This window comes from Colossoma macropomum, unplaced genomic scaffold, assembly GCF_904425465.1.
Source record: "Colossoma macropomum unplaced genomic scaffold, Colossoma_macropomum, whole genome shotgun sequence".
In the NCBI taxonomy this organism is placed as follows: domain Eukaryota; kingdom Metazoa; phylum Chordata; class Actinopteri; order Characiformes; family Serrasalmidae; genus Colossoma; species Colossoma macropomum.
This window is the reverse complement of record NW_023495279.1, coordinates 4,518-32,514: the sequence shown is the minus strand read 5'-3', so window position 1 is coordinate 32,514 and position 27,997 is coordinate 4,518. Positions and strand designations below refer to the sequence as shown.

General features: G+C 40.4%; 1 protein-coding gene across 6 annotated transcripts; it reads right to left on the bottom strand.

Annotated features, from left to right (window-relative positions):
* On the bottom strand, nt 1–27,570 carry LOC118801528 (tripartite motif-containing protein 16-like). 6 transcript variants are annotated; one of them, XM_036561834.1, is made up of 7 exons: nt 26,875–27,557; nt 24,710–24,805; nt 23,451–23,684; nt 23,180–23,324; nt 22,183–22,278; nt 20,522–20,622; nt 1–590 (listed from the first exon to the last, which is right to left on the bottom strand). In XM_036561834.1, exons 1-7 carry the CDS (start codon nt 27,460–27,462, stop codon nt 159–161), a joined length of 1,692 nt encoding a protein of 563 aa, XP_036417727.1. In that variant the 5' UTR covers nt 27,463–27,557; the 3' UTR covers nt 1–158. The 6 variants fall into 6 exon arrangements, with proteins under 6 accessions (XP_036417727.1, XP_036417730.1, XP_036417726.1 ...); XM_036561835.1 differs by lacking the exon at nt 1–590 and adding an exon at nt 7,922–8,578 and having other exon boundaries at nt 26,875–27,559; XM_036561837.1 differs by lacking the exons at nt 20,522–20,622; nt 22,183–22,278; nt 23,180–23,324; nt 23,451–23,684; nt 24,710–24,805 and adding exons at nt 2,707–2,802; nt 3,318–3,462; nt 3,584–3,817; nt 4,125–4,220 and having other exon boundaries at nt 1–691; nt 26,875–27,560.
* Nucleotides 27,571–27,997: the final 427 nt, after the last annotated feature.

Sequence of the window (27,997 nt, the reverse complement as noted above, 5' to 3'; positions counted from 1 at the left end):
TTGTGATTTAAGTAAAATGTTCAGTTTATTTTAGTTTTACAGGACAGATTTAAAGCTGCTGCATTATATGTTGTTTCTAATAATCTGTCAGATTTGTAGTTTTTTTAGTCAGCCATATACGACTGTAGATGAACACATGTTCAGCTTTTGCTTGTATTTTATTTAAGATCACAGATCTGAAGAACATTACCACCACCATAAACTGCAAATCCAGGATAGAGGGGCTGAGTGAATGTGGTGTGGACTCTGTGGAGGAGGGTCATTGTGTCAGAGACGCTGTAGAAGGACAGAATTCCTGCACTGTGATCCACATACACTCCTATTCTGGAGGAGCTGGAGTTCACAGAGAGTTTAGACTGTTTATTATTGTGTTTGAAAGTGAAACTGGAGTAGAAGCAGATCAGACACCAGGACTGATCATTAGAGCCAAATCCAGACTCAGTACTTTTTCCTTTCCTGCTGATGCCTTTATAAGACACTGCGATATCAACATCTTTCATGCTAAACTCGACCTCCCAGTAACAGCGTCCAGTCAGACTTTCACTACAGAGAACTTGCTGTACTCCATCAAATCTCTCTGGATGATCAGGATGTGTTTGAGTCTGACGCATCACTGTCACTTTTCTGTTCCTCTCAGACAGAGCGAGCTCTCTGTGTACTGTGTTTGGATCCAGAGTGAGCTGACAGGAATCTGATGGAGGAGAGAAAATAACATTGATATCATTTCTTAAATGATTAATTATAACTTTATTTACACATCACCATTCACACACTGATATGCAGATAAAACTGATTTATCACCTTAAATGAACAAAAGTTTACTACACACTTCTAAAACTAAATAGCTCAGTCGGTTTGCATTGGAGTCTCTGTCGTTACTGAATAATAATCCTTAGTATGTAATAAGCCTGGCATTCTAAGGGGTTAAGAACAAATAAAGACACAGAACAAAACCCCCAGTAAATGTCATGGTAAATGATAGGCAGCAGTGAGTAAATACATAATAAATATAGTAAAATAATGACTTAAACTAGCGCAAAAATACATAAAATAAAAAACTCAAAGGAGAACAGTAAAAGATGAACAACAAGACGCTAAAGTAATGAAGTGCATACTGAGTTGTTAAAACTGGTAAAAAGTCTTGGCACACAGTGAATATCAGGTGCAGTGAACATAATAGAATAGAAGAAGAACAGAAATAGAAAATGCTATTTCAATTTACGTGGAGGAACTAAATCTTACGAACGTCAAAAACAATCAAGTAAGTCTGTTTTTAATTTAGCATTGATTTTAACACATGGTCAAATACATAAGCAGTTTATATTTTTGATATCTGAGGCCTGAAGACCACGACTTCTAGGCATTCTTGCTGGAAAACGGGCAGTGAAATGTGAGAGCGTAACAATTTCAATAAATTAACGAAAATTCTAAAATATTAATCACTGAAACAGTGTATCAAAATTTAAACCAGAGTTTTGTGGTTGTTTAAGCCCCTCCCACTTTTCCCAAGGGTCTCTCTTTTGTGAAAGTCAGTGTTACTGTTTAAAGGGTTCATATCCTACATTGTTCTTGGATTCTGTTTTTCCCCCTGAGGTCCACTTATGATCTTTATTTGGTTTTATGTACCAAAACCATCCATAATTCATTTTTTTCACATGGCCATTTTCCAACATTGCTTTATCCATAAGAATTAAACAAGCTGATAATATTGGGTCATTAAGACTGATATATGTAAATGAGCTCTGTTCTGATTGGCTGTCCTGTATTGTGCCTCATTCAAAAAGCAGTCCAGGCTAAAACACTCCCTCCCCTTTCAGCATGAATGAGTGGAGCTAAACTGCTGCAGGCTGAATCGTCAGGTATATGTAAATTATTTGGTTTTTGATGACATCATAAAAAGACATCATTCAAAATGGGCTGTTTTGCTGCTTAGTTTCCAAATATGGACTGTATGGAGTTGTAGGTGAACGGCGCGTTCTGAAACTTTAACAGTATTAACATAATACACTAAAAACTCTTTAACTTTAAAAAGTGTGGAAATTTGGTTTTGTATGAGATGGGCTCTTTAGAATAAGGCATATGTGTGCATCTCGTCCATTCTCATGTTTTGTAAGATGCTTGATGAGACCACTATTTTGCCCAAGGACATGTTTTTTTTTTTTTCGAGCCAATCTGTGTAGTAAAGAATTAAAGCTCTGTACAATCATGCACTATAAATTCTACAGGACGTTTAACACAAATCAAAAACTGAATCAGATTTCGATGCTAGAACCAAAAAATCTATCAAACTGGAAAATGTATTGTTACACCACTAGTGGATGTAACATCAACTCTCTCACTATCACGTCTGATTTGTATTTTCTGTAAATATAAAATATCATTTATGGATGATATTCACTGCTAAATCGATAATGTGGCTACAAACTGAAAAAACATGTTCATCACATGTGATGTTGAATGAAGCAGATACAAATGTTTGAAATGACTTTTTTAATATTAGCTCAGTGGTAACATTACAGGAATTACTGTGGACTTGAATGTCATTATTTAAGCTACATCATAACAATGTTTAACCTATATTTAAGCCACACTGAGTCTGAAGAGCTTCTGAAGAAACCAGAGAAGGACATTGTGAGGAATAAATATACAGATCAAGGTTTTGGATGTAAATGTGTGTCTGTGGTTGAGTAAATCTGTGATACTCACATTTCAGGAAGTCCTCTCTGGTCTTTGGTTCAGGTAGCTGATGGATTTCTCGTGGTTTCTGCCAAGTATCAGGCGTCATAGATGAAGATACAATCCCTGAAAATGAAGTAAATCTTACACAACAGCCACAAAGCAAAATCATATGTTGGTGTGGAACCAGTGTGGTAAAAGATAAAGTGTGGAGTGACCCTGATGGGGGTCAGGATAATCGACATAATCTTTGGGAAGATCAGGTAAAGTTTGTGGGACAAATACTGGTCTAGTCTATCAAATAATAAGTTATCATATAATTATAAATATAAACATGTTGTCATTTATCAAATTATATGAGTAGCTAATGGTCAATGGAATGGGAAAATACATTATAATAATGATTAAAATCTTGGCTAACATACAAATCTTTCTTTAAAATGTGTTGTTTGGTATCTTGAAGCTCCAATAAAGCTAAAGTTTATTCTATAAGACGTCTATGTGACTGTGATCCTCTAGACTTGGATTTGTGAGACATTCTGTCAATCTGACATGAAAAGGCTTTACAGACTATTGAAAATGAAGATAATAGAATTATATTCTCTTCCATAGGATTAGTCTGTACACATGATTTATTCCACCTCCAGAGAACTTGACTATTTCTGGTTTCACTCGTTCCATCACTCCATTCACAGCTTTCTTCAGTTCCTCCATGGAGAACTGTGGACTGATTGTGATACGGGGTAAGTCTGCAGATTGAGGAGGAGCAGAGAGAGACTGGAAACTCTGCAGAGAGATAAAGAAACACAGATTTAGCTTTTTAGAGCTGAGAAATTTACACTTATAATGGAAAGAACTTTGTGTGGGACACACACTCTGTAGATGATGAGAGAGTCAGTGATGTTACCTGGAGGAAATGGATGTGATCCTCTGAGTGTGAAAGCTGCTCCAGCTCAGCGTCTCTCCTCCTCAGATCAGCAATCTCCTGCTCCAGTTTCTTCAGGAGCTCTTCAGCCTGACTCAGTTCAGTCTTCTCCTGAGCTCTGATCAGCTCTTTTACCTCAGAGCGTCGTCTCTCAATGGACTCAATCAGTTCAGTAAAGATCTTCTCACTGTCCTCCACTGCTGCCTGTGCAGAGCACTGTTAGGAGACACACAGAGAGGAGGGGCTTCATCTGAAGCGGCTCTTTAACTGACTTTCCCACAGTGGGGTTTGCAAAGTGGGCTTTGTTTAATTTGACATTCTTTTCCTTATGTTATTCGTAACACTGTTGGTAGTTAATTTTATGACAGTAGCTAAAGTTAATGGCTTTTTTCATGGAAATAGAGCTGTTTCATTTGAATTTTTAGGTAAATTTATGTTGGTGGGACGCCTACAGCTCCATTGAGCCAGGGGTGGCTCTTTTGAGGAGCCAGATATTGTCTTCTCCTCTGGTCAGTATACTCACCCTGAGATTGTCCATAGCCTGTCTCAGCTCCTGCACTTTATTCTCGGCCTGCTGGATTCTGTGCTGGAATTTCTTCTGATTCTCCACCAGCTGCTTCTGTAGACAAAATACAACAAATTCATATTTACATGCTGATTTATGAACTGGTCAAACACTGAAAAAGTGAAAAAGTACTGCAATCTGAAAAGTACTGTATATACCATATAAGGGATACAGTGTTATATTAATAAGGCTCCTTTTAAGGATTTGTCCACTGTTTTTGTCCATTACACACACTAAGTGAGCATAAAAACTACACATTCCATACAAATTCTGTTACATGCATATTACACCACTAATTTCATCTATCACTGTGTTGTTTTACAGCTGTGTGCGTCTGGCTGAAGTTCACTCACTGTGCTGCTTTGCATGTTGACAGACCAGCTACTGCAGGACTTACAGTGAAGTCTTACCTGTTTCTCAGGTCTTTCTGCTGCAGCTGAAACTGTCTTATGACCACTGTGTTCATCCATTACACACAGCAGACAAATACACTGCTGATCAGTGCGACAGAAAACCTCTAGAAGCTTATCATGAAGAGAGCAGATCTTCTCCTGCAGATTCATGGAGGCTTCAACCAGCTTGTGCTTCTTGCAGGCAGGAGATTCATAATGAGGCTGAATATGAGTTTCACAAAAGGAGAGCAGACACACCAGACAGGACTTAACAGCTTTGAGTTTTGATCCAGTGCAGACGTCACACTCCACATCTCCAGATTCAGCAGGAGATCCAGCAGGAGATCCAGCAGGAGGAGCAGCTTGGAGCCTCGTCTTCCTCAGACCCTCAGCTAGTTCAGCCAGCATGGTGTTCTTGTTGAGAACAGGCCTTGGAGTGAAGCTGTGTCTGCACTGGGGGCAGCTGTAGACCCCCCTCTGATCACCCTGAGCCCAGCAGTCCTTAATACAGTCCAGACAGTAACTGTGTCCACAGGGAATAGTCACTGGATCCTTCAGTAGATCCAGACAGATCGGACAGTTTAGACAGTCCAGAGTTTTTAGAGCGGCTTCCGCCATTTTACTGCACACAGAGACGAACAGAGCGAGCAGAGAAAGAGAGACTTTACTTTCGTTTCTCCGCTGATCTGTTCATTCTGTGGGAGTGACTCTCTGTACGTGTTTGAGCTCATGAACCAATGAGATTGGGAGAAAACAACATGGATGAAAAACGGAGGACGGCATTAAAGTCACTCCACCAGCTGATGTCTGTTACATTACTGCTGCTTGTATCTGTAAATAAGAGAAACAGAAGAGCTGTGCTCGATTCTATTTAATTTAGAAATGTATTAAAATGAATATTAAACGGAATAAAAACAAAGCCCTTATAACGTCTCTGATCAAAATCACAACCTGCATTTTTCTCAGAAAATGAAGCAGCGCCACCAACCTGTGAGGAGAGGAACTGCTTTAGTGAACTTGCAGGAAAACGCTGGAGTGTTAAATGAAACGATTTACTTTTAAACATTACATTATTTTTTTATTGTTATTGCTTATTATTAATAAATAATTATATTACATATTATTACATATAATACATTTTTAGGTGTTTTCCTATTATTAATACTGATTTGATGTAAAAATTTGGTCTCTGGTGCTAACAAACTTGGTTGCGCCCAAAGCGGAAAAAGAGACCTGCTGAGGGGACACAGTGAGTATTTGCCTCTTGGCTAAGCGCTTTGTCTTAGCTTACCTCTATAACATTGCTGGTCCACTTGCTGACAGCTAACACCAGAGGTCGGCAACCTAAATATTAAGAGCTATTTTGTCCTTTTAACAATAATCAATCCACCCTGAGAGCCGCAACATCGTGGCTGTAAATATGTCCCAGTATGTGCTGATGTACTAGTAAAGGCTAAAAATATAATAGAAATGAAAACGCAGACTTACTTTGCTCTGTTTAAAGCTTTAGCCCAGCTACAGCCGCTTTTCTCGCATCTCCGGCAGGAAACATTTCCACAAAGTAGAATAGTTTCCTGTAAAATGTCTCTTAGCGTTCAGGTTTTTTTACAGGGCTGAATTCCCTTCATTTGCTAGCTTCTTGTTCAAATTTTCCTGTTCCACCTTAAATGGTGCCTGAGGCGCCAGAATGTAACTGCACCATTTAAGATGGAACAGGAAAGTTCAAACAAGCGACTTTTTAGTATTTGACAGTTTGTCTTTGCAGATTAAATGTATCAGGAAACCAGCTCAAATGCTTAAAAATGCAAATAAGACTGCCCATGCTCTCTAAATTACTGATGTCGGTCTTAAATCTTCCTCTCCTTTGCCATTTCTTTAGCTACTAGCTAGGTGAGGTTGTTGTCTGCGTTACTGTGTGATCAGTAGTCTGTGAGCCAACCTTCAGAGTTAAAGGGGGAATTAGCAGCATTTAAGACCATTTATTGTTGAAACTGCATGTTAGAAGGCTCAGTAAAGCTTCTTGTTACGGCCCAGGAGGATTATTTTATTTTAACCTAAAAATCTAATTCTGCTGTGGAGCCGCAAGAGGGCAGTAAAAGATCCGCATGTTACTGACCCCTGGCAAACACAATACATTTCCAGGTATTAATAAAGCCAGTTTATGAGGAGCCTGGCCACTTCCTATCCCCTCCGTTATATCAAAAACAGGACTGCAAAACAGCAGAGGGTGCCTGCGAGCGAGTCCTCAATGAATGGGAGTAAATGGAGCTCAATGACTAAAAACGGAAAGTTATAAGTTTCTAATCACTGAACCAGAACTTTCCTTAATTTTAGAAATTAGAAGGATGTATTTCACTAAAACAATCAAAGAAAACTTACCTATATGTTTCCTTTTTTCTACAGTAAATGGGTTTTGGGCAGCAGGACGCTGGCATTACTGCTACTGAGTGCTGATTGGTTGGCGAGTGGAGCAGCTTATTGGCTGTTCACACTCGCAGACGTCATGGACATACATGAGGCGGCGTTTTAAACTGTGTTCAAGAAATGATTGTATTCTTTTACATTAAAATGTTTAAGCATTTATAAACTCTGATTTTGCTCAAATGGTCCATCTTAATCCATTTATTTTGGACTCGCTCGGGAGCGCCCTCTAGCGTTTGAGAAACCTGAAAGGCATTACTAAGCCATTGAGTCAAATCAAATCACTTTTATTGTCACATCACATTTCCACAGTAGTAAATACACAAAATAAACACCTTAACAAACATAAGTGCACTGTCCTCCACAAAAATAAAGTGACAAACCTACAACATAAACACATTATAATACACACTATATGCACTATGCCAACACAAAATATGCAGATATAAACTCTTTAAGATATCCAAATTATATACGCAAGTTTGATATGAGTTATGTTGGGAGGGAGATACAAGACGCTGAGGGGTGAAACTAGCTATATTATAGGCAGGAAGTGAGGCAGGGGTGGTTCGAAACACATTGTATGTCATTCTCATTAATTGCGCTCTTCACCCTCATTTCATTCATACTATGCACATACATGGAGAGTTCATAATATTTTAATGTTGTCAGAAGAAAAATCTCCAAAATGATAACTTTACAGGGGAATGAAAAAAACGACTTTACTTTTAATGTAAGTCAGTGGAACCAGACATTTTTTCAAGTCATTTTGGGTCATTTCTTTTAGTCCATTCATCATGAAACTTACAGACAAAAAGGCAACAGATTTTTTCAAATTATGTCAAAAACTGAAAAAACATCAAAAATGGAGATACAAGGTTTTCTCCTGAGAACAGCGATATGTAATATATTAAATAAAGTAAGAATTCATGAGATTTGAAATTTGAGGTCATCTTAAAAAAACTTGATATTTTTAGCAATTTATATATAATATATATTGTAATTTAGGCATTTTACTTGTTTTAAGTAGTGTATTAAAGTGATCTTGTGAAATGGGCAATCATTTTGCTTGTTTTAAACATTTTATTAATTGCTGTATTGACTAGATTCAAGATGATTTCAACATGTCTTTCTTTTTGCAGTGTTTGTGTTCTGACAAAGCACATTTTAATTAAGATCACATATTCGAAGAAAGTGATCATAAATATAAACCGCAAATCCGGGATAGAGGGGCTGAGTGAATGTGGTGTGGACTCTGTGGAGGAGGGTCATTGTGTCAGAGACGCTGTAGAAGGACAGAATTCCTGCACTGTGATCCACATACACTCCTATTCTGGAGGAGCTGGAGTTCACAGAGAGTTCAGTCTGTTCATTATTGTGTTTGAATGAGAAACTGGAGCCAAAGCAGATCAGACTCCAGGACTGATCATTACACCCAAATTTAGAGTCATTACCTTCCCCTTTCCTGCTGATGTCTTTATAAGACACAGCAATATTAAAATTACCCATGACAAACTCAACCTCCCAGTAACAGCATCTAGACAGACTTTCTCTACAGAAAACTTGTTGCATGCTGTCAAATCTCTCTGGATGATCAGGATATGTTTGAGTCTGATGCATCACTGTCATTTTTCTGTTCCTCTCAGACCGAGCGAGTTTTCTGTTTGCTGTGTTTGGATCCAGAGTGAGCTGACAGGAATCTGGTGGAGGAGAGGAAAAGAATGTTAGTACTATCTCTTTAACACTGTTATCCCTCATGTATTATTTATTATTTCTTCATGCTTTTCAAATATTGCCTTTCATACACTGTCATGCAAATTGAAGAGCTTAACACAACCTGCCCAAACCAAGACAGATAATATATCCTATTCAAGTAAATTTTAGGGTACAATAGGTGAATTTCAAGTTCTTACAGCTGGTAAATAACTAACTACTAATACTAATAATTAGTATTAATGACAGTCACAAACATATAAAAATAGAAATAGGAAAAGCAATTTAATTTACTTAAAGGGTTGACGATAACTGTTGGGTTTTTTGAAAAATATGAATTTTTTAAATGAATGCCTTTCATTGAACAGTTTTATCGCACTTAAAGACTGGATTATGTTTTTAAAAGATTTTTCAATAGCCTATTCTTAATTAAAGTTGCCAGCAATCCTAGAGGGATCTCTGTATAGGCTTTACTGAGTCTGGCTGAGGGGCCACTGTAGAAACTGTAGTATGGGGCTGATAATAAGGGCTGTAATATAGCCACATACTTACTGGTCACTTCAGATACACCTACCTTTTTTGGAACCTTATAGGTATACAAATAGAAAGCCTTTTTTACCCCCATATGATTTATGTTCTATAGCTCTTCATTGGTGTTTGGTTAGCTGCTTTTGGCTGAACTTTTGTGACTGGAGAACTATTTTTCAACCCAAAAGTCACACGAAGGATCTGTCTGACATGAAGATCCTCCTGACATGTCCAACAGGCTGTTAGCTCCGACAGAGTGTTGATGGTTTATAGTTGCTTTAAGTTTTTTGCAGTGTGCCCAGCAATAGGTCTAGTGCTATTGTGGCTGAGTGAGCAAGTTTAGTCGGAGTTGGTAGGTGTGAGAGTGTCTCTTTGACTCAGCCTAGCAAATCAGCATTAGAACCCCAGCAACACTGTTGTGCCTGATACACACTACTGAGCCACTCTCAGGTGAGGGTCAGGATGTACACCGACCGGTAAACAGAGAGTTTTGCCTTAGGCTCAACTCCCTCTTCACCACTACAGTCCAGTACAGAGACTGCATTATTGTTGCCGCCTGTCCCAGCCTGCGGCCGATCTCCAATCCCTCTCCCCATCACTTGTGAACAAGACCCCGAGATACAAAACTCCTCCACCTGAGCAGATCCTTTCCCCTTACCTGGAGTGGGCATGCCATTCTTTTCTGTCCTAGGACCATGGACTCAGAGGTGCTGATTTGCATACCAACCACTTCACACTCAGCTGCAAACCGCTCCAGTGAGTGCTGGACGCAACCATGTGATCCAGCCAAAAGGACAACATCATCCACAAACTGCAAAGACAACACCCTCCGGTCTCCACACATAATGCCCTCCTGACCTTGGCTACTCCTTGACACTCTGTCCATTAATATCACAAAAAGAAGTGGAGACCAGGCACAACCTTAGTGGAGTCCAACACTAACACTGAACGAGCTTGACTTAATGCCAAGTATATGGACACAACTCTCACTCTGGGTGTACAGAGATTGAATGTCAGTAGTATGTCAGCACCCCAAACTCCCAAAGGACCTCCCACAGAATACCTCGGGGAACACTGTCGTAAGCCTTCTCCAAGTCCATGAAACACATGTAGACTGGGTTTCCAAACTCCCATGCCCCTCAACAATCTGCGAGAGGGTGAAAAGCTGGTCCATTGTTCCACAGCTGGGATGGAATCTGCATAGTTCCTCCCCAATCTGAGGTTCGACTATCAGTCAGGGTCTCCTTTCCAGCACCTTGGCATAAATTTTCCCAGGGAGGTTGAGCGGTGTGATACGCCGATAGTTGGCACATGCCCTCTGGTCCCCTTTCTTAAAAATAGGGACCACCAACCCGGTCTGCCAGTCTGACGGTACTGTTCCTGAGGTCCATGCAAAATTGCAGAGGCATGTCAGCCATGACAGCCCACAACATCCAGACCTTTAAGCACTTCGGGGCTAATTTCACCCATCCCTGGTGACTTGCCACCAAGGAACTTGCCAACTTCCCCAGTGGAGGTCACTGAGGTAGTTGGCAAGTTCCTTGGTGGCAAGTCACCAAGGAACTTGGCAACTACCCCAGTGACCTCCACTGGGGAAATGGAGTCAGACACAATGACTTAACAATTAAGCCCACATGTTATGAGGACTTGTCAATATTTAAAAATAATAATCTTCTTGAAAATATTTGGATATACTGCCAACCAGGTGATACCCCCTCAAACACACACCACATCTAATGCAGCTTAGGACTTTCTTTCTTTTTTTTTTTAGCCTATAAGGTTTGTTAGAATTAACTAATTAAATGAAAACCAGAGAAAATTCCAGTTAGGGACACCACTAAGTGTAGGTGTAAACATAGCTAGTAAAGAGGGAACCAAATATATATGGTTGAGCAAGTCTGTGATACTCACATTTCAGGAAGTCCTCTCTTGTCTTTGGCATAAGAGCATTAAGGACTATTCAAAAAGAAACAAAGAAATTTAATTCCTATTTAATTTAATTCATATGGGATGAATCTTTTAACATTATTCAGTATACCTCCAGACAGTTTGACCAGTTCCAGTTCCACTCGCTGCATTACTCCCGTCACAACTTTCCTCAGTTCCTCCATGGAGAACAGTGGACTGACTGTGATAGAGGGTAAGTCTGCAGGTTGAGGAGGAGCAGAGAGAGACTGGAAACTCTTGAGAGAGATGAAAAACACAGATGGAGTTAGACTGAACTTTCAAGAGCTGAAACAAACTTTACTGAGAAGAGGTTGTGAGTGGTTCTAATGGAAACCCCTTTGTGACGGACATGCTTTCTACTGTGTTACTATAGATGATCAGAGTCAGTGATGTTACCTGGAGGAAATGGATGTGATCCTCTGAGTGTGAAAGCTGCTCCAGCTCAGCATCTCTCCTCCTCAGATCAGCAAACGTCTGCTCCAGCTTCTTCAGGAGCTCTTCAGCCTGACTCAGTTCAGTCTTCTCCTGAGCTCTGATCAGCTTTTTCACCTCAGAGAGTCTCCTCTTAATGGACTGAATTGCTTCAGTAAAGATCTTCTCACTGTCCTCCACTGCTGCCTGTGCAGGGCGCTGTTAGGAGACACATAGCGTGGAGGGTTTTATCAGAAGCATCTTGGGTCAGTGAAGCTGGGAAGCTAACTGGAGTAGAGCCCTGTGCAAGTGCTGAACTTCACTGGCTGGCTTCACTGGCTGGCTGTTAAACTGGCTAGCTCCTCTCTGGTCAGTACACTCACCCTGACGGTGTCCATAGCCTGTCTCAGCTCCTGCAGTTTATTCTCGGTCTGCTGGATTCTCTGCTGGAATGCGCTCTGAGTCACCACCAGCTGCTTCTGTAGACAAAATATGCATTAACATAATTAGAAATTAATCTTGCAGTCAAAATATATTGGAGTTGTAGTATTTGGAGAGACTTTGCAGAGACCCGTTCCACAGGGCAAAGGGCTTGAGGAAGTTGGAGATCCATTTCATGCTGTAAAGAGATCAACTTGCACCTCTTGAGTAGTAAGGAACTTGAACAGCATACCCCACCTCTTTTCATACTGACTCCCAGTCTTCAGCAAGTAAGGACTATCTCTAAATGTGGAGTGGAATATTTGGGCAATAAGCATCATCATAGTTGCAGTGGTGGAGATGTCAGGTAGTCTGGGCTTGCCTCTTCATATTTGACAGTCAACACAGCATCGCTGGTCATGATGAATAGATGAATCTGCCTCTGCAGAATCCAATACTGACCCAGTACTTCAACAAAGGCTCATTCAGACCTGCAATGATGAAGCTAGCAATCAAAGTCCTTAAATAATAATTTGGTAATTCAGTGAAATTAGGTCAGTTGTGGTGTCTAATTCTGACAATAGAGTGACGAGTTGGCTGCTACATTGCACTGTATTCATGATCAAAGCCGTCTTTCTAAGACTGCTGACTCAGGGCAAGTTGAACTGCCTAATAGTCTAGTGTTAAAAGATACTCTATGCTATCTGCTGCCTCAGGAAGCCTCTCTGTTGCATCTAAAAGCTCATTGAAGGTTGAGTACTGAGTAATTGCAGAGATGTTAGTAGTAAAGCTGCAGCTGGGCTTCTTATACTCCTCATCATCAACCATAACTAATGATGGCACCATTTTGGGCCAGAGTTCTGGTGGCTGCTTTAGGTATGAGGGGCTGGAGTTCCATCTGGTGTGTTGAACAAGATCCCGGAGCAAGGTTGTGGGTGGGGTCAACATACGTCTATGAGTCGGGGCTGGTTAGATCTTGGATTTCTGCCATATGCATGTTGACAAAGACTCAAAAGAGAGGCAAGTGAGGACTGTGGTAGAGTCAGTCAGCAATATCTGCTGGTGAATTTCTAGGGTAAACTCTTGATAAAAGACCAATGCAAGCTTGGCACCAATTAGCGCCACACACAGTCCTAACCTGTGCATCAACTGTTGACATTTTGGTGCAACTCTGAAACGGGCAGTAATGAATGACGCAGAGATAAGTCACTGAGCCGTAGGCCCTCTCTGACTCATGTCTCTGATGGGGTTTGATGTGTCCATCTCAGTACTTACACAGCATCTAGGGAATGTAATATGTTCAAGATGCCCAAGACTGCCAGGCATTGAGTCTCTTGGCAACAGGGGATCCCATTTCTCCATTTAGTCCCACAACCATTGTAAAAGAACCATTGCTCTAGTTCTGAAGGGAATACGGTAGTCAAGGTGGTCATATTGGCTGGCTATGACTTTGCAAGTGTTGTATATAGTTGCCACAGAACTACTCAAAGTACTACCCTAGCCTCAGGGCATTCTCCCGAGTGTCTGCTTTGTCCTGAAGAAGCCAGAGCTCTAGCTACATAAAAAAAATAAATGCTTTTGCAGGGCAGAGGTGGCACAGCAGGGACTGCAAGTGGTTCCAAACAGCAAAATTTGCTGTGGGGTTTTGTCCTTGTCCAAGTCTCTCCAGATAAATCAAAGAAGTTTATCCTCTGACAGAAGGTTAACTTGGTGGAATGTGCTATAGCTGTTACTGCTGAAGGCCCTGGTATACTTAAGGGGTTGCCCATAATGCTGTGTAAAAGCCTGCATGATGTGTGCTTATGAGTATCTGCTATTGCTGTAGTAATCAGCAATTAGATTTGCTTCTAGCTTGAGGTGGTCTAAGAGAATCTGCTAAGTCTGATTAGTAGCATTTTCAGGCAAGATGTTTTCTGTAACCAGCTTCAGTCTACAGAATTCTCTTGGGTCCTCATGCACAAAGTCTGGTACGGTAGGGGCATGCATTCAAGTTTGCTGGGGCCTTTCTTGGGATGTGATGGCAAACAGTGGTGTGAAATGATGTCTTGAAAAGGGCAAGGAGGACAGCGAATGGCATCAAGTCCAAAAACAGGATTCTTGTTAATGGCTTATTATGCGAACTGCAGTAGGTCTAACATGAATTCGTGCCCTCCTTCAGGTGTGGTACTACCAGTCTCTGAAAGGCCTTTGAAGCAGGAAGGTATTGTTCAAGATCAGTGTGGAGACTGGTGCAAGGTGGTCAGCCCAAACCTTCAGACAGGAGGCTGAAACACTATTTGAGAGTCGGCACTCATTCTCTTCCTAGATATCCAGTGCAGGCTCCACTTCTATGTGCCACCTCATTGGGCCAACAAAACTGTCTGACCTTAAAACTGAACCAGGGCTTGTCGTCCCTGTATTGAATTTGATACCATAGTAACACAAATGTCCTCACAGAAGCTGCCTTAAGATGTCACAGTGTCAGTGAGTGCGTTTGCATGCACTCAATGATCCGATAACTGCAGAAAATCAGATTTTGTCAGTAGTCCGATCAACACATTTACATGCACTTCAGTAACCAGATAAAGGGAAACTCCGGGTCTACATAAATCAGGGAATAATCGGAAGTCTGCTTTGCAACCAGCCAATAGACTCAAAGAACAAGACGTGACGTAAACATAAAACTCAAGCTTCATACTGCGGCTTTTTTGATATCCTGCCATTTTACCTGAAAATATGAACTTACATCATTTAGAAGATGAAGAATATTTAAATGCTTTATTTCACGTTTGGTTTTAGCACTGCTCCAACAGTGTTTTGCTGCCATCTCGCGACATCCAACGTCTGTTCTCATGCATACGCAGACTCAGAAATCCGATAGAAATCGGAGTAAGAGTTTACATGCACTGCGAAATCTGATTACTGAGCTAAAATCCAGCTCTCTTTATCAGATTTCTTAATCAGATTCCTATATCAGAGTATGGTGTTTACATGACCATTTGAATATTCGAATAACAGCAGAAATCTGATTATGATCAGAATATTGAGTGCATGTATACGCACTGAGTGTGTTCATCCAGGTTATAGACTGCATGCTCAAACAGACTCCAATCAGCATCTTCTAGACAGTCCTGTAGCTTGTCTTTTGTCAGTTGTCCACTTCTTCATAGTACTAACCACAGATTTATCAGAATTTATCTTCTGCCTAACTTCAGAGAGGCCCATGAGAGGCCCAAAGCGGTGTGAAGAAGAGCGATATGCATTCTTTTAAAACAGCGTAGCATTGATCAAGTGTGCAACTCTCCCTAGTAGCGCAAGTAGCACGCTGTCTGTATTTAGGCTTCAGCGAGGTTCTTGTTTAGCAGTAAAAGGTTGGCCATTTTGTTACTGAGTGAATGAAAATTCACCGGTGATGAACGGACAAGTGAAGCTGTGAGATCTGGCTTGTGTGGTCAGCTAGCATAATAAACTGACTGGTTGGTTGAAAAACTGCCAATGTGTGTCTGAGTCACTGGTTTGTATTTGCTTAGTGTGCCTCGTGTTTAATCAGCCTGGGTCTAATCGCTGAAGCCCTCTGCTATCCAGATGGGAGTTAAGGTTCAAAACTGGACTGACTCCAAAGTGTTACAAATGACGCAGTGCACTTCCCCAATCTGTGCCTGTGTCTGCTGTAGAGAGGCATACACTGCCTGATATTCAGAATGTTTTATGTGCTGTTTTATCTCATCAGACTCGCACACGAAAAGAAAACATTAGAAAGAGCTGAACTGATGTTGCCACCAGTGGTGCCCTCTTGAGGCGAAACGTTCGCTGCCACCCTGTCCTGTAGCTAACACTCAGCCACGCCCCTCCTGCCACGACTATCTTCTATTTGTTCTAAACTTGGTGCCTTTTAAGGTTTTATTTATATTGTGACAATTTTGCTCTTTATTACAATTTTGAAACACAACAATAATAATAATAATCGGAACACATAACTGTTTTATCCATAGCATGCAAGAAATTACATTTTCAGTACAGCAAAAATGTTTCCAGGAGCTACCGTAAATGACTGAAACAGTATTTGAGCATACTTTCAAATCAAACTGCTTTGTGCTCCAAATAAACATACATTTGATTATAAGAATCCAAAACTAAACACAATTTGTATTACATGTTTCATCAGTAAGTCACTTCTAAACCTCTATGTCCCATGACTTTTTTTACAGTTTATTACAGCTGAGTGTTGGCTGACTGGAGTTCTTTTACTGTTCTGTTTGGCATGTTGACAAAGGGGTTCTTATTCACCAGTATCTTCCAAAGTTTTTTCTTAAATTTGTTTGTGAGGAAGGTCCTAAGAACAAGTCAGTTACATCAGATTCATGACGTGTACTTAAACCGCAGAGTTGTTCACACCTTTGTGCTCTTGAGTGTGTGTAGAAACTTGGTGAATGTCAGAAACTTTGGAGGAAATCCTCTTAAGAACTCTTGAATGAATGAAGGCCCAGTGTAATTGTCCAAGTTCTGTCTAGCCCAGGGTCGGCAACCCAAATGTTCAGAAGAGCCATCTTTCCTCAAAAGTAGAAGAGTTTCGTGTAAAATGTCTCTCAACGCTCGACGTTTTACGAGGCTGAAGTCGCTTCTCATTTGCCAGCTTCTTGTTAGAATTTTCTCCACCTTAAATGGTGCCTGAGGTGCCTGAATGTAACTGCTGCACTATTTAAGATGGAACGAGTCAATCCAAATGAGAAACTGGCAAACGAGAATCTGACCTCAGCCTCGCTTCTTTTTAGTGTTTGACAGTTTCTCATTGCAGATTAAACGTATCAGGAAACCAGCTGAGTGCACATAAACGTCCATTCATCTCCAAATTATTGATATTCGTCTTAAAAATTTCTCTTTGCCTTTTCATTAGCTACTAGCTAGGTGAGACTGTTATCGTTGCTGTGCTGACCAGCAGTCTGCACGCCAAACTTCAGGGTTAAAGGTCGATGAATGAGCAGTTATCTGCAGCGTTTAAGACCATTTATTGTTAAACTGTGTTGAATGATCAGCAGAGTTTTATTGTACTGTAAAGGAGGATCATTTTATTTTTACCTAAAAATCTAACTCTGCTGTGGAGCCACAACAGGGCAGTAAAAGAGCTGCATGTTGCCTTGACTAGCCATTCAAGAACCTCTAGAAAGCCAGTCACTTAAACCACTTAGCTAGTTTTAAAGCACAAGCTCAAATTTCGTGTGCTAAAGGAAAAAAGTCGGACAAACGCAACGGCATCACACTTACCAACGATGAACTGGTTTAACCCAGACCTGAGCAAGGCGTTATTCGTTAGCCTTACATACTTACTTTCTGCAAGAAAACTTGCAGCTGCTGCCAAAGGGGCTTCAACAATTGAATAAAGGATCTGAATACTTTTGTGAATATGATTTTTCAGTTTTTGATTTTTAATACATTTTCAAAAAACTCTAAAAACATGTTTTCACTTCGTCATCAAAGGTGATTAAGTGTAGATTGATGGGTAAAAATGGCGATTAGATCCATATAAAATCTGATGTATAGCAGTATTAAATTGCCACAAACAGTCCATTAATGTAAAGTCTCTATTGTATACTTACCTTGTGCTTCCTGACATTTGTACAAATAAACTTTCATGGTAAACCTAAAGAGTAAATACACAACATAAGAGTGCCGTAGAACAAGAACAATAAAATATATATGGACATTAGCAAAGCAACATTAAACATATAAACAAGCCCATATTTCGCATAGCATAGTCAAGAGCACATGGTCAAAGGAGACCAGCTTACATTTATGTCTCTATGCCTTTCAAAAGGGAAGAATTCTTAGTTAGCCAGATAGCTTAAGCCAGCGGTCAAGCCTGTCTAATAGGAGAGGTCAGCAGTACACAGAATAGAAACTTTACAAAAGACTAATGATTGTGTTCTGAAGTTTAGTTATGTCTTTTGATATTTTACTTACATCCATGCAGAAGTATATGAGGTCAGTGTGAGTACAGTGTGTGGTCAACTCTCCCGAGATCTAAAACTCAGCGTCCAGCAGAGGGAGCAGTTTCACAGCTATCTGACCCTAAACTCAGTGCCACAATCTCAGTGTAATACTGCAATAATAGATCAGTACTAATGCATCAAGTGATATTACTGTGGTACCTGTGTTGTCCCTTAAAGTCAAAATGAAACAAATTAGACCCTTTTTATCTTGTTAGATCATGCCCCCGGCCATATTAATCACAGTTCATGATAATATCACTGAAAAGACAAAATTCTTGTTTTTTGGTGATCTTCCGTCAGAATGCCTCACCTATAAAACACCTGAGTTTTGATTACATTGCCATGCACCAGCGGGCAGGGAATTATAATACTGACCAATGATATGTATCATCAAAAAAAAATGCTAAGAGACCCTCTCTGATACCATGATTCACCCAGAAATATGTCATGGTATAGAAGGGAGATGTGTTAGAATTTCTGACTTATGCTGACTTTATAGCTACGTTATGTACATTTTGGGAATTTGGAGACCTCTCTGGTGGGAATGGTCCCTTTTCCTGAGTCAGTGAATCGGATGACTGTGAGCCCATTGAAAGCATTTTCAAAGAACACTCAGTCTCTGAGCTCTCAAAACTTGGTAAAGGACGTGTCTTCTGATGATGTAAGTGAATTGCTGACTATTGTTATCATGTCATCATCAGTATATTGTTGGTCTTCATTTTGAGTCTATGCATGTGGCATTAATACTTAAATTATTAGACACCACATCACTGAGGCCTCTGACTTTTAAATGATTATTTCAGGCTTTAGAGGGTGATTAGTAGCAACACACAGACATCATATTTAAGTTGGTTTTATGTCTATGCTTCTTTATTAATATATGTTTTCTCAGATTGCAGTTTTGGAGCTACAGCCACAAAACTTTGCAGGATCGTAGAGCCTATAGGGGAATAGTGCGCTTGACCTGAAAACCATATTTTTTCCTAATATTCCCTATGTAATTCAATCTACCTACCAAAGATGACCCCTGTGATGGACTGTCTAGGGTGTTTCCTGCCTTCTGCCCAGTGACTGCTGGGATAGGCTCCAGCACCTCCCGGAACCCAGGAGGATAGGCAGCTTAGATAGTGTGTGTGTGTGTGTTTGTAACATAAATGACCTCACAAGGGACACCTCTCACACTGACCTTCAAAATACACATAGGCTTACAGACATATTACACTAGCACATTTTTATACGCACATATTAGCAACCACCTGGAATGCCATAGCAATGATCGAGAAACACCTTAGAAACCTCCTGGGGGTATTTAAACGCTTTGCATACGTACATATTGTCGAAAAACATGTATCTCCATCTTTGTCATTTTTTTCTACATCATTTCAACACAAAAGCCATCCTTTACATGGACCAATAGAAATGCTCTAAAATCACTTAGAATAAAATCTCTTTAAATTAACTTGCATTGAAACGTGACAGTGTTTTTGCTTGTCCTGTGAAGTTACTATTTCAGCCGTACATGTTTTTCTTTGGACACGACAATATTGAAACTCACATTTCAGGAAGTCTTCTCTGGTCTCTAACTCAGGCAGGAGTCAAAGAAAAAACTGAATATGCTGAATGCAGAATATCGTAGAGCAAGGGTGCCCATACTTTTGTGGCTCATATTATTTTTAGCATGCAGTCTGAGACGAAGACGGCACAATAAAACTCTTTCCTAATGAGATCTTCTGAACATAACAGTCGATAGTTTGCAAAGTTTATATGGGGCAGATTTTGTTGTTTAGGGGTAAATTTATGTTGGTGGGGCCCAGACACCGCCTACGACTCCATAGACCCAAAGGCTGACCCGGTTCTGGTCAGGAGCCAGCTATTGTCGTCCTCTCCTCTGGTCAGTGTACTCACTCTGAGATTCTCCATAGCCTGTCTCAGCTCCTGCACTTTATTCTCCATCTGCTGGATTCTCTGCTGGGATCTACTCACCAGCCGAGTGTCTACCAACTGCTTCTGTAGACAAAATCCAACAAAACTTGTGCGTCACATTTACATACTGATTCATCTTTTGGTCGCCTTCCAACCATTTGAAGACCAATATGTACACAAAACAGCTATTAAAGTAACGCAGTTTCACACACATACGACTGTAGATGAAACACATGTTCAGCTTTTATTTATATTTTACTCAAGATCACAGATCCGAAGAAAATTAAGGCAGTAATGAAACCCAAAGCCGGCATAGAGGGGCTGAGTGAATGTGGTGTGGACTCTGTGGAGGAGGGTCATTGTGTCAGAGACGCTGTAGAAGGACAGAATTCCTGCACTGTGATCCACATACACTCCTATTCTGGAGGAGCCGGAATATACAGGGAAATTAGTCTGGTAATTATTGTGTCTGAAATAGAAAACGGAGCCAGAGAACGTCAGACTCCAGGACTGATCATTACACCCAAATCCAGACTTATTACCTCTTTCTTTCCTGCTGATGCCTTTATAAGACACTGCAATACCAACAAAAGTCTTGCTAAACTCGACCTCCCAGTAACAGCGTCCAGTCAGGGTATATTTGGGTCTGACGCATCACTGTCACTTTTCTGTTGCTCTCAGACAGAGCGAGCCGACTGTGTACTGTGTCTGGATCCAAAGTGAGCTGACAGGAATCTGATGGAGGAGAGAAAATAAAATTAGAGCTAATTCTTGGAAACTATTATTTATAATAATTTTATTTACATATTTCGTTTCATACAACAATATTCAGCAAAAAGTGCTTTAAGTGGATACAAATATAGACACAGAATAAAACAACTCATAAAAGTAAATTATGGTAAATGCTCAGCAGTAGTGAGTAAATATATAGTAAATACAGTAGAACTAGTGCAAAAATATATAAAAAAAAATATTAAAATAGCCAATAAAAGATAAACAACAAGACGTTAAAGTAATGAAGTGCATTTTGAGCTGTTAAAACTGGTAAAAAGTCATGGCGCTCAGTGAATATCAGGTGCAGTGAACACAATAGAATAGAAAAAGATCAGAAATAGAAAATGCTGTTCCTATTAATATGGATGGACAAAAGCTTAAGAATGTCAAAAAGCATCAGGTCAGTCTGTTTTTAATTCAGCACTGTTCCCCCTCGCTCTTTTCTGAGTGTCTCTCTTTCGTGGAAACCACTGTCAGTGTTTAAAGAGCCCATATCCTGCATTTTTCTTGTATTTTAATTTCCTCCCTGAGGTCCCAGTAAAAAGTTTGTGTAGGTTTACGTACCAAAAACAGTCACAATTCATTTTTACATGATCACTTTCCCACCTCTCTTTAGTCATGAGAAATAAACAGTGTGTTGATACTGTCTCTTTAAGACTGTAAATAAGGTCTGTTCTGACTGGATGTCCTGTATTGTGCCTCATTCAAAAATTTAAGTTTGGTTTTTCATGACATCACAAAAACAAATCATTCAAAATGGACTGTTTGGGCAGCTAAGTTTTAGTTTATGTACCACATGGGCTTCAGTGTAAACTGTGCTTTTTAAAGTTTTAACAATGTTAATATATGCCAAACTCTTTTACTTCAAAAAATCATGCAAAATTTGTTTTTTGCATGATATAGGCTCCTTAAAACTACCCATCTGTGTCCATCCTGTCTATTTATGTACTTTATAAGATGTTTCAATATTTTTAGTTCAGTATTTTGCACAAGGTCATTTGAAATGTTTTTTGTTTGAGCCAAACCAACCTGTGTAGTATGGAATTAAAGCTCTGTACAATCAAGTAACATAAACTCTACAGGATATTTAACACATACAAAACACTGAATCAGATCTTGACGCTAGAGTCAAAAATCGTTTCAAACTGGAAATCTTGAACTGTTACGCCACTAGTGAAGTGTGACATCTGTTCTCTCACTGTCACGTCTGATTCTGGAGTATTTTCTGTCAACGGAAAATATTATAAATGGAATATTGATTAATAAATTGGTAACATGGAGATAAGCCTCATGTATAAGTGATATTAAGTGTTGGAGATACAAATATTAGAAAATGCTTTCTAATATTAACATAGTGCTATGGACTCATATGTCACTACATAAGCTAAATCATAGAAATCTTTAGTGTTTATTTAGGCTACATTGAGTCTGAGGAACTTCTGAAGAAACAGGAGAAGGAGACGGCTGGAAGGTTTTGGATGTAAATGTGTGAATGTAGTTGAGCAAGTCTGTGATACTCACATTTCAGGAAGTCCTCTCTGGTCTTTGGTTCAGGTGACTGAAGGATTTGTTGTGGTTTCTGCCAAGTAGCAGGCGTCATGGATGAAGATACAATCCCTGAAAATGCAGGAAAATCTTAGAGATCAGCCAGAAAGCAAAATCATACACTGATGTGAAGCCAGTGTGGTAAAGATAAAGTGTAGAGTGATTGTGAAGGAGCTCAGTGTGATGGACAAACCTACACACTTAAAAAAGATTATTTACTAAAGAAAATTGGTTTATATACAGCCAGTAACACTCAAAGAACCCTTTGCATGCAGGGTTCTTCGCATCATGAACAGGTTCTTCAGACTGATGGAGAATGTGCTGTAGATGGTTCTGTATAGAAACTTTCTAAAAAGGGTTCTATATAGAACCAAAAATGTTTTTTATTGTAACAATGTCAAGCTTGTAACTATATATGTGCTATACAGAACCCTTTTCAAAAAGGTCCTATATATAACCTACTACTGCACATTCTCCATCAATCTGAAAAACGCTTTCACGATGCAAAGAACGCTTTAATCATGCAAAGGGTTCTTTGAGTGTTCACAGTCCTATATAGAACTATTTTCTTTACTAAAGAACCCTTAAAGAACCATCATTTTTAAGTGTGTAGATGGTAAGATTAGGTATTGGTTGTAAAGTAAAATTCTGTTCTATTTCGTCAGACCATATTTTTCACTGAGGCTCAGAAAAGAGTAGCCAGTGGTCAGTGGAATATCTAAACACATTATAGTGACAAATCTTTGTTTTAAACGTGTTGCTTGGTGTCATGAAGCTCTAATAAAACTAAAGTTTGTTCTATAAGAAGTCATGATTGAAGTCATCATGATTGTTGTCTGTTTTCTAGCCTTGGATTTGTGAGGAACTGAGCCAAATCTAACATTAAATGAATTTATGGACTATTGAAAATGAAAAAGATAAAGCAGTCCAATTCTCTTCTTTTGGATTAATCTTTTCACATAATTCATTCTACCTCCAGAGAACTTGACTATTTCTGGTTTCACTCGTTCCATCACTCCAGTCACAGCTTTCTTCAGGTCCTCCATGGAGAACTGTGGACTGATTGTGATACGGGGTAAGTCTGCAGGTTGAGGAGGAGCAGAGAGAGACTGGAAACTCTGCAGAGAGATGAAACACACAGATGGAGATTTCTAGATAAAACGGCCGAAAGAAGGTAAATCCACAGCACTTCCAGTGGAAAGGCTGACACGCCTTCTGTAGATGATCAGAGTCAGTGATGTTACCTGGAGGAAATGGATGTGATCCTCTGAGTGTGAAAGCTGCTCCAGCTCAGCGTCTCTCCTCCTCAGATCAGCAATCTCCTGCTCCAGCTTCTTCAGGAGCTCTTCAGCCTGACTCAGTTCAGTCTTCTCCTGAGCTCTGATCAGCTCTTTCACCTCAGAGCGTCTCCTCTCAATGGACTCAATCAGTTCAGTAAAGATCTTCTCACTGTCCTCCACTGCTGCCTGTGCAGAGCGCTGTTAGGAGACACACAGAGAGGAGGGGCTTCATCTGAAGCAGCTCTTTCACTGACTTCTCCACAGTGGGGCTCAGTGGGGCTAGAAAGTGGGCTTTGTTTAATTTGACATTCTTTTCCTAATGTTATTAATAATGCTATTGGTAATTATTTTCATAATGACAGCTAATGTTTTTCTTGGACTTAGCAAGACAAGCAATATTAGCTTTACTTAATTAGCTAAATATCCACACCAATCATTTAATTTATTTTATATTACTCAGGCAAATCTTACACATTTAGTTAGTTTAGTTCATGCTACAGTCTGCCAGCCAGGTACTTGGCTTGGCACTTTCTAGCTTGCTAACATCTAACAAGTTGTTAGCTCTTATTAATATTTAGCCATTGTTTAAAAGCAGGGTGGCACGGTGGGTAGCGCTGTTGCCTCACAGCAAGAATGGCCTGAGTTCGATTCCCGGCCGGGCGACCAGGGTCATTTCTGTGTGGAGTTTGCATGTTCCCCCCATGTCTGCGTGGGTTTCCTCCGGGTACTCCGGTTTCTTCCCACAGTCCAAAAACATGCAGTCAGGCCAATTGGACACACTGAATTGCCCCTAGGTGTGAGTGTGTGTGTGTGAATGTGTCTGTCCGTCTGTCTGCCCTGCGATGGACTGGTGACCTGTCCAGGGTGTATCCTACCTTCTGCCCAATGACAGCTGGGATAGGCTCCAGCACCCCACCGCGACCCAGAAGGATAAGTGGTTTAGATGATGTGTGTGTGTGTGTTTAAAAGCATATAGTTTGAGACCGAGAGGGCACGATAATATCCTCACTTTCACAGCGAAAAGTCGAATGTGTGCATTTTATAAGTTCTCAAAAAATAGGAGAAAGAAACTAATTCCTGTGTTTGGAATTAATATATGGATTTTTCTGCTGTGTGTTTAACCGGTACATTTATTTTGGTGGCACACCTACAGCTCCATTGACCCAGGGGCTAGCTCTGTTCATGAGCCAAATACTGTCATCTCCTCTGGTCAGTATACTCACCCTGAGATTCTCCATAGCCTGTCTCAGCTCCTGCAGTTTATTCTCCGTCTGCTGGATTCTCTGCTGGAATTTTCTCTGATTCTCCACCAGCTGCTTCTGTAGACAGAATACAACAAAACTCATACTGACATGCTGATTTATGAATGAGTCTTGTTTACAGACTTTGAAAAGCACTATACTCTGAACAAAACTGTATAATATGCCACATAAGTAACGCAATATTACAAACCCAGTTTGAAAAAAGTTGACAGAAGGTGAAATGCCAATCAAACCTTTAAACAACACTTAGTAAGCATTTGAAGACTGAAGGCACATATTGATCCAGTTTTGAAAGCTTATATTTTTTACCATTGCTCAGTTATACAAGTGTTCACTTGTGAAACTGTATGGGGGCCTTTGCTGTTGTATTTTGCATGTTTTGCCACATGTTTTGAATGGGAGCAGGCCAGTCTAACACCTGCACTCGATTACACAGCCATGCAGAATGTTTCTTGGTGTTGAAATAAGCATGGATGTCCCTGAAAAGACAGCATCTAAAATACAGCACATGTTGCTCCAAAAAAAAAATTTCTGTGTTAATGGTGCTTTTACAGATGTGCACCCACTAATACACCCATGGCAGGCGCTGGCTTTTTAGCTTTATGCTGGTAACAATCTGGATGGTCCTTTTCTGGTTTGGCCCAGAAGAAAAGGAGCATGGTTGACTCATCAGACCACAACACATATATTCAACGTGCATCAGTCCTTTTCAGCAGAGCTCAAGCCCAGAGAACTCGGGGGTGTTTCTGGCTTTCACTGTGCATTGTAGAGTCTTAACTTGCATTTGTAGATGCAACGACAAACTGTGTTCGACAAGGGTTTTCCCGAGCCCATGCAGTGATATCCATCAGAGCAGCGTGGCGGTTTTTAATGCAGTGCCGTCTGAGGGATTGAAAGTCAGTGGCATTGGGCATTCAGTTGTGGTTTCTCGCCTTTCTTTTACCACATAAATGAACTTTTGAACAGTGCAAGAGGGAATTATACAAAATTTACTTGACTAAACTTTAAATTCAATAGGTTTTTTAACCCAAAATCAAAAATCTCCACATAGCAATTTACAAATTATGTTACATGCATGTTACACCACTTTTAAATATCACCTTGCCAACTTACAGAAATCGAAATAAGGAACCTGGGGGGTGGAGGGTGTTTGGAGTGTTGGGCTGAGGAGCTCCGACTATTGTGGACCTATAATAAATATGATGAGTCTTACACCTGCATTACGCTTCGGTAACAGACATTTACACTGTATCTAAAGACATAACATTAAAATTAATTTTTTAAAGGGGGGGGGTTACATTGACTTAAATATGATGCACTTTCCCTTGTATAGTAAAAATAATCACAGTGTATCTATGAATGCTGAAGACTAATAATAGAACTAATAATAATAATAATAATAATAATAATAATAATGTTATTACTACTTCACAGTAGCTTGCTGGTACTGTAACTACATTCATATTTGCATAGTGATTTAAGTAGTAAAATTACTTTATTGACATTTTTGGTGTAGTTATCAACTGAAACTACAAACAGTTTCTGCCCATAAAAAGCTGGCATTCCTTGTATTCTCCTATGAAAAGTGGGGTATTTCATTTTTTCGGTTTATGTATGACCTGAAATCAAGTGGGCACGTTTTGCAATGAACTGAAATAGTCCCGCATTTACACGACAGCGACCGAACAGGCGTCTGAATGTAAGTGTTACATCATTTAAGGCGGAACGGAAAATAAGAATAAGAATCCAGCTTCGTCTAATCTCCATACACTGTACGAGTTACGAACAGCAAACCGGGGCTGTACAGCTGAACACCAAGGCCCTACACGACTACATAAACACACCTGGATGTAATGTTTATAGTTCGCTGCTGTTTGGCGTATCGTAGCAACACTGTCGGCGCTTCTCATTGGTCGTCAGTCACTCTCTGGGTTCTGAACATACAATGACAGACGGGCTGAGGGAGAACAGCGGGGTTTAACCTGTAATACTTCTCTCCCATAGGTTTACGGGACGGTTGGCAGCCCTAATATCACCTGGTCCGTATTTTACTGTGCGCTATTACAGCTGGGTGCTGCTTCACATTTATCCAACCAGCTACTGCAGGACTTTCAGTAAACTCTTACCTGTTTCTCAGATCTTTCTGCTGCAGCTGAAACTGTCTTATGACCACTGTGTTCATCCATTACACACAGCAGACAAATACACTGCTGATCAGTGCGACAGAAAACCTCTAGAAGCTTATCATGAAGAGAGCAGATCTTCTCCTGCAGATTCATGGAGGCTTCAACCAGTTTGTGCTTCTTTAATGCAGGAGATTCATAATGAGGCTGAATATGAGCTTCACAGTAAGAAGCCAGACACGCCAGACAGGACTTAACAGCTTTGAGTTTTGATCCAGTGCAGACGTCACACTCCACATCTCCAGATCCAGCAGGAGATCCAGCAGGAGGAGCAGCTTGGAGCCTCGTCTTCCTCAGACCCTCAGCTAGTTCAGCCAGCATGGTGTTCTTGTTGAGAACAGGCCTTGGAGTGAAGCTGTGTCTGCACTGGGGGCAGCTGTAGACCCCCAAATGATCACCCTGAGCCCAGCAGTCCTTAATACAGTCCAGGCAGAAGCTGTGTCCACAGGGAATAGCCACTGGATCCTTCAGTAGATCCAGACAGATCGGACAGTTTAGACAGTCCAGAGTTTTTAGAGCGGCTTCCGCCATTTTACTGCACACAGAGACGAACAGAGCGAGCAGAGAAAGAGAGACTTTACTTTCGTTTCTCCGCTGATCTGTTCATTCTGTGGGAGTGACTCTCTGTACGTGTTTGTGGAAGAAACGCCAACCCAAGTTCACTCAGTCAGTGAACCAGCACCACCTATCTGTGAGGAAGGGAAGTGCTTCAATGCAACAATGATTTTCATTGATACTGTATTCTAGGGGAGAGAGATGAGCTCAATGAGGCGATTTACTTTAAATAAATCAGGATTAACTACGTAAACGTGTCCAGTACTGCAGTGATAAAGGTCGTTTTCAGTATCTGTGCTCTATCAGCTGGTCTGTTTTTTCAGCTGCTCTGCAGTCTGATTGAGCTCTACCAGAGACTGACCAGTGAGGAGTGATCACTACTAGAGAACTTGTAGAGAGCAGAGTTTACCACTCTGTAATGTCTTCTGGGTTTCTCAAACGCCAGAGGGCGCTCCCGAGCGAGTCCAAAATGAATGGGTTGATATGGAGCCTTTGAGCAAAATCATAGTTT